The 9,757-nt window shown below is 44.4% G+C and overlaps 1 protein-coding gene across 3 annotated transcripts; it reads left to right on the plus strand.

Moving 5' to 3' along the window:
* The first annotated feature begins 2,913 nt into the window (after positions 1-2,913).
* LOC103647664 (protein argonaute 18) lies at positions 2,914-9,437 on the plus strand. 3 transcript variants are annotated; one of them, XM_008672165.3, is made up of 22 exons: positions 2,914-3,076; positions 3,831-4,576; positions 4,667-5,016; positions 5,109-5,248; positions 5,476-5,588; positions 5,663-5,769; positions 5,899-6,034; positions 6,129-6,245; positions 6,334-6,441; positions 6,549-6,620; positions 6,929-7,051; positions 7,142-7,298; positions 7,376-7,497; positions 7,568-7,702; positions 7,775-7,878; positions 7,970-8,032; positions 8,116-8,179; positions 8,262-8,394; positions 8,469-8,542; positions 8,623-8,717; positions 8,797-8,828; positions 8,972-9,437. In XM_008672165.3, the coding sequence occupies exons 2-22, from the start codon at positions 3,848-3,850 to the stop codon at positions 9,157-9,159; spliced, it is 3,162 nt and encodes a 1,053-aa protein (XP_008670387.1). In that variant the 5' UTR covers positions 2,914-3,076; positions 3,831-3,847; the 3' UTR covers positions 9,160-9,437. The 3 variants fall into 3 exon arrangements, with proteins under 3 accessions (XP_008670387.1, XP_008670388.1, XP_020404145.1); XM_008672166.3 differs by having other exon boundaries at positions 2,932-3,751; XM_020548556.1 differs by lacking the exon at positions 2,914-3,076 and adding an exon at positions 3,117-3,682.
* Positions 9,438-9,757: the final 320 nt, after the last annotated feature.

Raw genomic sequence — 9,757 nt, forward strand, 5'->3', positions numbered from 1 at the left:
TAATTATAGATAGTTGGATTCTCATTGGACTAGATTACCAAATTAGATAAATCATGTGACCTACTTGTATTCACCCTATAACCACCACCTCCTTGGACTATATAAGGAGAGGTGGGGGAGCCCTAAGTGACTAGACCAGAACATAACAGATCAAATAGCCACCAAAACACTCGACATAGGGTATTATCTTGCGACGAGAATCGAAGCAGCCTAAATCTAACCTGCCCCATAGCTTTACTATGGGGGAAATCCTCGATAGGGGGTTTTGAAGCCCAACCTACAGAAGCATCTGAGCAGCAAGAGTTTGCTAGGGAAGGTAAGAAGCATCTGAGTAGCACGAGTTTGCTAGAGCAGCTCGAGTTTGCTAGGAAAGACAAGTGTGTCCTTGATCACATTGTTTGATCTATATAATATTTACTATTATGTTCTCACCTATGCATTGCACAGATAGGTTGACCTAACAGGTTATACTTAGTTTTGTTTTTCCTATAGCTCGTTTACACCTAGGTTACTTATTATTGGGTAGACTTGCTAGTGCTCTACTTGTAGGGATGGATCCGGATACTTATTCCGATGTCAAACTTTTGGTCTTCTTTCTTCGACTGTGAACAAATACATATAGAATTTGCTATGTAAATTTATATTCTTGTTTTTAGCATTAAGGCTATTAATCTTCACAAAAAAATAAACCTTAAATTTGTTCAATATTTTTTTAAATAATTGATATAAAATTCGGATGTCTATCTGAATACAGATTTAGATGTTTTTTATTTTTTTTGTTGTAGAGAGAAAATAATGCACATTAAAAAATTATACAAAATTTTATTTAAATACTTCATAATATTCTTAATAACATTGCAAAAAAAATTAGCTTTAAATAATATATATATATATCTATGTTAAAATATTAGATTTTTCATATAAGTCAGATGTTTTAGGACCATCTCTATCGTTGTGTGATATTGATACTTATGAATCATGATAATATTTTATTATGGTTTTTTATTGTTGGGTTATTTATTATACATTATAAGATCACCTTATTTAACCAGAACAAGGAATAACAACTTGAGAAAACAGTACAACCAAAAGGACTATTATGACTACTGTTCTGGCTAATTAATTAGAGAAGTTAGTGTGTGAGAACCTTACCCAAAAGGGACAAGTGGAGAGTAGTTACTCAAGTATAGAGAGGTTCTCGGGCTGATCTGCTCTATGGTAGCTTTTCAGACGAGATATTCCTATACCACCTCTGCTTGAAATCGTAGCGGGTTTTCTCATGCTACTGCAACTTTGTAAAGGTCTCGTAGTGAATCCTGTCCTACCTCCTATAAAGAGGTGAATGATCTAGCTAACCTGAGGCAAATGAGAAATACGACTTGTGGGTAAAGATGTGCAATCTCTGTAGAGTGTAAAACTGATATATGAGCCGTGCGTACTGTCAAGAGCGGTTCGGGCCTCTCGCATAGTTAAATTATAAAATTGAATTAAAACAGACATGCATTTTATTGTTGGTATTGTCTCTATGATCATTTATTTAACTAATACTTTATGTACTTACATTTAGTAATTGCTAATAAAATTTTGACCAACAAAATTTAAAAGTAATGATTAGCTTCACCTACATTACTTGGTAAGCCTTACATTGCACTTTTTTCTACAAATTTTGCTGAGTACACACCATAAATGTACTTACCCTTGCGGAATTTGTTGCTCAGAACTATAGATGGCCAGCCGGGCCGGGCTAAACGGGCCGGCCCGAAGCACGGCACGGCCCGTAGTGCCTGGGCACGGCACGACACGGCTAGTGTCGGGCCCGTGCCGGCACGGCCCGATAGGTAGTGCCGTGCCTGGGCCGAGCATCAGGCACGCTGGGCCGGCACGGGCACGGCACGATTAGCCCCTAGGCACGGTTAGGCACGATTATACATGATTAGATCCAAGCACGAGTAGTTAGCTGTGTGTTGTACTCTTTTTTCTTATATAGGGTTTTCTCACAAGGGTGAGTTTTTATCTAAATAGGTTTTTAATGAGTCAGCCATTGCACTAAACAGTTCAATATTAGCTATTTTAGTATGTTTTAACTGTGTTTGTGAATATCTGACTAAAATTCTGTGGTATAGTGCTAAACGGGCTAAACGGGCTAAACGGGCCGGCACGGCACGGCTAAGCAGGCTTAGTGCCGTGCTTGGGCCTGGCCTTAGGCACTAGTGCCGTGCCGGCACGGCACGGCTATTAAACGGGCTAAACGGGTCGTGCCCTAACCGTGTCGTGCCTGGCCGTGCCCGGGCCGGGCCGTGCCGTGCCGCCCATTTGGCCATCTCTACTCATAACCAAGTCACCAAGTCACCAAGAGGAAGACTACTATGATGAGTTCGAGCCTGTCGTCGCCACATCTTGTGATCGGGTTCGTCGTCACTGTAATCGTTGTTTAGTTTCCATTATTTAGTTAATTTTTGTAAAGACATTATGCTTATATAATAGAGTTTGTGACACTAGTTTGTACACTGAGTAATCATATGTGTAAAACTTCTGACACACATATGAAATATATTTAGGTTTATCTTTAAATCTGGTGTGATAGTTTTCATGAGAGAAATCTTGGTGTAGAGTGCAGTACTAAAAAAATTACAATCGTGTCAAAACCGTAGTATTCAAACACTATATCATAAAGTTCACCCAAACACCCAAACACTATATCATAAAATGCCTTTACAACCGACCCTAAACCGCGGAGGCATTCCATATTGTCCATAGAGATAAAGCGGCCAATCCGGGTCGTGGGTCGTGGCCAAGGGTGTGGAGGTGGTGCCATGGTTGCGCCGGAAAGACCTGGTGGGTCCGCGCCTGACGACTTGCTGAAGAATCGTTTCCTCCACACCTATATATTGGGCCCTGCGCTACACAGGCACTGGCGGCCTCCAGCACCAGTGTGGCAACACAACAGTATACAGAGCGCAGGGCGAACCACGTGACAGAGGAAGTCGTGCAGACGGCGAGGCAGCCCAACGGTTGTTCGGCCGGCCATTTCGCAATCTCTCCTCGCCGCTCATCCCTGAGCGCACGCAAAAGAAAGGTTGCCCATCGTTGCGCACCGGTTCTCTGTGCGACGTTTGTTTGTCTCTTTTAGGATCCTTTGGGGTTTTCTCTTCTTTCGAACGCGTTGAGTTCTTCTCTGTGCGACGCGGTCTGGGTTTGGGATCTAGTGCGGTGACTTCTCGTCTTCCTTGTCTGGCGACGATTAGAAAAGGACTCGCCCTCGCCATCGCCATCGCCATCGCCCGGTTGTTGCTTGGCTCTTTCTCTTTGTCTCGCACGGTCATTTCTTCTTGACACACTTCGGTTTCTTTTTTTTTTCTTTTGCTTCCTAGTTTGGACACAAGGTTTATTTGAAAAAGCGGGATTGTTGATCCCTACCTATGTGTTCCATTTCATATGTATATATTTTCTAATATTTTTGTAAAACGACTGTTGTGCGAAAAGATTGGGGTTTTGTGGCCTACCACATAGTCGTGGGCCTCGTGGGGTTTTAGATGACGAACTCCGCGTTGGTTTTCTGAGTCGTGGGGTTTTCGATGACGAATGGTGTTCTATATAAATAAAGTTTAATCATTTATGGAATTTATCATGCGAGCTAGCCTTCCTCTTCCGCGTTTCTTCTTGGAGATATTAACGTCAAATGGTGCAATGCGATTTTTTCCCCCATTGCCATTTGCCCCGCCTACGCCTTCCATCTTTATTTCCATCTCCCGTAACTCCGTTCCCTTCCTTTCTTTTCACGCCACTGTGGTTTTACTAGTAGCTGATCATGGCGCTCGTTCCTTTCCTAGGGACGTGAGTAGCTGCAATGGCGAGCCATCAGCGCGGAGGAGGTCGGGTTGGCGGCGGCGGCTGGGGTCAGGCGAACCCCAACGTTATTCAGGGCCAGGCGGGGCGGGGCTACGGCGGCGGTCGAGGTGGTCAGTACTACGGCGACGACAGCCGCGGTCGAGGTGGTCAGTACTACGGCGACGACAGCGGCGGACGTGGCGGCGGCAGGGGCGGTGGTCGTGGCTTCGACGGCCGCGACGGCGGCGGATACCAGGAAGGTCGTGGCGGGGGCCGCGGCGGCGGCGGATACCAGGAAGGGCGTGGCGGGGGCCGCGGCGGCGGCAGATACCAGGAAGGACGTGGTGGTGGCCGGGGTGGCGGCGGCTACTACTATGAAGGACGTGGCGGGGACCGTGGTGGCGGCGGCTACTATGGAGGACATGGTGGGGGCTACCAGGAAGGCCGTGGCGGGGGCCGAGGTGGTCGCGGCTACCAGGGACAGGGAGGCAGCGACTACGGCCGCGAGCGCGGGCATGGCGGCCTACAAACCCCACGTCCTGCTCTGCGCCAAGCCGGTCCGCCCCTCGCGGACCGCTACGCGGCCGACGCAGCCGCGTTGAGGGACAAGTTCAAGACGATGGACATTCACCGCGACGAGCCCATGTTTCCAGCGCGCCCGGGCTTCGGCGCCGTGGGGACGCCGTGCGTCGTCAAGGCCAACCACTTCTTTGTCGGCCTCGTCGAAAAGGGCCTGCACCACTACGACGTAAGGCCGCCGCCGCACCGCGTTGTCAGTCATGGCCTTCATCTGATCACCGTTGCCCACCATTGCTATGGTTGTTGTGTGTTTCTGCAGGTGGCCATCTCACCAGAGACGACGCTAAGGGGCATATACAGGCAAGTCATGTCGAAGCTGGTTTCCGAGAACCGGCAGACCGAGCTTGGCGGCCGCCTGCCTGCATACGACGGGCAGAAGTCACTGTTCACCGCCGGAGAGCTGCCCTTCAAGACCAAGGAATTCGTTGTCACCTTGTCTGGCAGGATGGAAAGGAGGTACAAGGTGGTGATCAAGCATGCCACGGCGGTCAGCCTCGACCAGCTGTTGATGCTCATGGCAGGGTACCCAACGGACATCCCGGCGCAGGCGCTGCAGGTGCTTGACATTGTGCTGCGTGACATTGTGCTCAACGAACGCAACACCATGGAGTAAGTACTTAGCTTGGGTTTATTTTATTCACCTCTCAGTGTTCTCGATTTGAGCTCAAACATTTTCGTTGTGTTATTTTGGCAATGCACAGGTACGTTGCAGTTGGCCGGTCCTTCTTCTCACCACTCATAGACTCAATGGGACCCAAGAACCTTGGCTTGGGTGTGGAGGGATGGAAGGGTTTCTATCAGACCATCAGGCCGACACAAAAAGGCTTATCTGTGATCATAGGTAAGATTTCACTTCATTTGAAAATTCTTATGATCTGTCCAAGTTTTCTGTGATATCTTGAGAAAAAACACGTTTGTGATGCTTATATGTTAGAAATGACCAGCCCTGTGCAATTTGATTTCATATGGCTGGTTGGCATATAGTGAGATCAATTGAAACGTCTGTACTTTTGTGTTTCAATTTTTATATGTTTTAAGTTGTTGACGGCTGCATATTTTCCATTGCAGACATTTCTTCATCAGCTTTCATTCGACCCCTGCCACTGATTGACTTTGTTATGGAGATTCTGAACAAAGATAACAGGACCTTTAGAAGTATTACTTCCATGGATCTTGTCAAGGTAGGCATTTTTCCCACACAAAGAGCATTGTGCATGATCACACTTGTGATGGATGAGGCTTTCTGAGTTTGCAGCTCAAGAAAGCCCTCAAGGGTATGAGGATTGAAGTCACACACCGAGGAGACATACGCCGGAAGTACCGAATTGCCAGCTTGACAAACAGTCCTCCATCTTCACAGTTGTAGGACCTCACGCTTTTTCCTATGTTGAATAGATCAATAGAACATCCTAGCCTGCCCAGTTCAGAAATGTCGGGATCAACTTCTTGCAGTTATTGTTTATTTTAATATATTTTTCTTCAAATCAACAGCTTTGAATCATCTGCTGGAGTTCAGAAGTCCGTAGCAGATTACTTCAGAGAGGCATACCATCTGGAAATGCACTATGATTTTCTCCCATGCCTCCAAGTTGGCAGTGATCAGAGGCCGAATTACCTCCCTATGGAGGTTTGCTAACTATGAACTGGCCTTAGCTTATGCTTCAGGACTCTTTTGTCTTCTATAGTCTGCTCTTGTTTCTTAATTTCCATTTGGATTTCAGGTTTGCAAGATAGTAGCTGGACAGCAATACCGGAAGAAGTTGGAAGGCCAACAGGTCTCTAAACTAATGGACTCCACCTGCCAGCGCCCATCTCTCCGCGAGGACAACATTTGTCAGGTTCTTGCTATTTCTGTATTTTTTTGTGTTTTATCTGATTAAACTGTTGGCAAACAAACTTAAAGCTCTCTAAACTCCTTTTGCTTAGATTGTTGAGCAAAATGACTACAATAAAACTGAGCGTGCAAGTGAATTTGGCATGGAGGTTGATTATCGTCCTACTTCAGTGCAGGCTAGAGTTCTGCCAGCTCCCACTGTAATCCTTCTTCCATATGTCATGCCGTTTTGTTTTGTTTTTGCAAATGTGATGCATTTTTTTTAATAATAATAATAACCATGTTCTATTTTTTTTTGTTTATGTAGCTGAAGTACCGTGGCACTGGATCTGACAGTTTGTGTTGTCCAAAGGATGGTCAGTGGAACATGATAAAAAAGGTATGCCATGAACATCTGAACAACCATTAACATTGTAGCATAGTAGATATCATTTTGAAAACCTTATTCAATTCAATGTGCGATAAACATAGTATTATGTCTATGGATAAGTAAATTCTTTCCATGGTAAATATCATGATTTATAGGAGAAGCTTGACCGGGTTGCTTGAGTTTTGTTCTCTCTATACTAGGGTAGCTACATAGGCTTGCTACATGTTCACTGAAGTGGAATGATGGAATTTTTGTGATGGTAAATTTATGTTACTAATTTTATTATTTGTCTACACATTCTATTTTGTTATGTGCAGCAAGTAGTAGATGGTGCAAGGGTGGGCAACTGGGCCTGCGTTAACTTTTGTCAAGAGTTGCGTGCAGATGGTGTTGGTAAATTTTGCTCTGATCTGGTCAAGTGGTCTCGCACTACTGGAGTGGTAATATACATTTACGTTTGCTTTTGATTTCCTTATCACCAAAGAATATTCTTGCATGACTCACAGTTTACCATTCCACTCTCGTTTCAGGACATGGATAACTTGAGACTTCCAATATATACCGCTCGTCCTGAACAAGCTGAAACTGATCTTCGTAGGCTCTATCAGGATGCTCGGAACAAGCTAAGAGGGCAAAAGTTTGATCTTTTGCTTGCTATACTGCCAGAGAAAAATGGCAGCTTATATGGTAATATTTATTACAGAAAACTATGTTTATTCCCTGCTTATCACATATATGTCATGCTTGACTACTCTCAACAATAGGTAATTTCAAAAGGATCTGCGAGACAGAGATTGGTATCATGTCGCAGTGTTGTTTGGATAAAAATGTTAGAAGTGCAGGCCCTGCATATTTTGCTAATGTTGCTATTAAGATCAATGCCAAGGTTAATCTCAACTTGATCTCTTCACAAAATTTGTTGAGAAGCATGGTACAAATGTATTCATTCTTTGCAGTTTGGAGGAAGAAACTTAGAATTTGCTAATCCCAAAGAAAGCTTACCGGGTGTTACAATTGAACCAACAATTATATTTGGTGCTGATGTCACTCACCCTGCCGCTCTAGATGATACCGCCCCTTCCATTGCTTCTGTAAGATCTTTTCTGTTTACAGTAGGGATAGTATCATATATCATTATAATAACACTTTATGGTTCTATGTAGGTTGTTGCCTCCCAAGACTGGCCCAAGGTGGCTAACTATAATGGGATTGTCCGTGCACAAGGTCATCGTAAAGAGCTCATCAATGGCCTGGAAGACATTGTCAAGTACGATCATCGTAATCTCTGAAATTTAAATGACACCCCACTGAGAGTTTACACCCGAATAAGAGTTCCTCAATTTACAACATATCTGCAGGGAACTCCTACTTGCATTCGAGGAGAGGTCTAAGCGGAGACCCAAGCAGCTGATCTTCTACAGGTTAGTAACTTAGTGCCTTCCAGTTGCTTTTGTGACTAACATATCACGGTAATTGACATTCTTACCTCCTCTTTCACTGTTAGGGATGGCGTAAGTGAGGGCCAATTCAAACAAGTGCTGGAACAAGAAATCCCTGAGATAGAGAAGGTAAAAAACAATTTGGGAGGGATGGCACATCAAGTATTCCCTCAGTTACAACATTCATACTTATTACCTAGCATTCCTTCAGGCATGGAAAGCTCTTTACAATGAGAAGCCAAAGATCACCTTCCTAGTGGTGCAGAAGAGGCACCACACAAGGCTCTTCCCAAACAACCCAAATGATCGCCAATGGGCGGACAAGAGTGGAAATATTCTACCTGGTTAGGCATTTGCTGCTGTTTTTTAGTGCGTTTTTTTGACAGTGATTTTGCTCAAATGTTTCTGGAATTTGCAGGCACTGTTGTTGACAAGGATATCTGCCACCCAACAGAATTTGATTTCTTCCTGTGCAGCCATGCTGGGATCAAGGTATGTGTGTATCACGTTACGACTAATCCAGACATTCTTTTTCAAATGCATCTGAAGATTAGCTGCTTGTGGAACTGCAGGGAACTAGCCGTCCTGCGCATTACCATGTCCTGAGAGACGACAACAACTTCACTGCAGACGCGCTGCAGTCTCTCACATATAACCTATGCTTCTTGTAAGCTTGCACTCCCCTGCCATCTCTCTTTTTTTGCTCAACTCATTTGCCGGACGTCTTTGTCTTGTATTTCTTTCAGGTATTCAAGCTGCACTCGCTCTGTGTCAATCGGTATGTCCTCTCGTGTCATTGAGAACTTCAGCTATGTCATAAAACTGCAGAGTTCTATTCAATATCCATAACACAAATTTATGAATCTACGAACGGAGAAAGGGAAAGAGCTTATAAATTAACACCCCCTTCTCAATTGACAGCTCCCCCAGCATACTACGCCCACAAGTTAGCGTTCCGCGCCCGCTTCTACGTCAACCAAGACTCTGATGCGGCGACAAGTGTCGGCTCTTATGGTTCATCAGCTCCCTCTGCTGCTGCTGCTGCTGCTGGTCCGAAGCCGCTTCCGGAGATCAAGGGTGAACTGAGAAGGCTCATGTTCTACTGCTAGTCCTTGACCACGGGAAACCCTTTCCTGAACAAGGCTTTGCTCTTCTGAAGACTGAACAAGGCTGCTGCATTATTTATTATGAACAAGCCTGAACAAGGCTGCATTATACTAGCTTAACGTTTGTAGTTTGCATTTTATTTCATATAAACGATCCAAGTCTTTGCCGAACTTGATTATTATATTCAGTTATTCAGCATTCACGGGACGCTAGAGGGAAAAATCGAAATTTTGAAACGCTTTGGTGAACCATTTTATATTCAGTTAAGCATTCCAATTAAGGCATTGTTCGGTTATTTTAATTTCATGCGTATTGGTGTATATTTGGATGGAATTTGACTTATTATGGATTTAAACTGATTCAATACCACCCAATCCACATGGATTAACGATGAAACGAACCAGCCCTAAGGTTTCCCTGTAACTAGTTGCATGAATTTTATTCATCAACTGTTTTTTCGACGGCTAGAGAGAAAATCAAAATAAAGATGGATACATGTAAGATCGAAACTACTAGGAATTGATGGCGCAGTAAACTGTCATGTCCTGTACAGTTTGCTTATGGTTCACCAAAGCGTTTAGAATCTATCCTTGAAAAAAA

The sequence above is a fragment of the Zea mays genome, chromosome 2 (assembly GCF_902167145.1).
Source record: "Zea mays cultivar B73 chromosome 2, Zm-B73-REFERENCE-NAM-5.0, whole genome shotgun sequence".
Lineage (NCBI taxonomy): Eukaryota > Viridiplantae > Streptophyta > Magnoliopsida > Poales > Poaceae > Zea > Zea mays.

Coding starts and splice junctions, on each gene's coding strand:
- LOC103647664 (XM_008672165.3), top strand. CDS start 3,848: ATGGCGAGCCATCAGCGCGGAGGAGGTCGGGTTGGCGGCGGCGGCTGG. Junction 4,577..4,666: donor AGGGCCTGCACCACTACGAC/GTAAGGCCGCCG, acceptor GTGTTTCTGCAG/GTGGCCATCTCACCAGAGAC. Junction 6,246..6,333: donor GCGAGGACAACATTTGTCAG/GTTCTTGCTATT, acceptor CCTTTTGCTTAG/ATTGTTGAGCAAAATGACTA.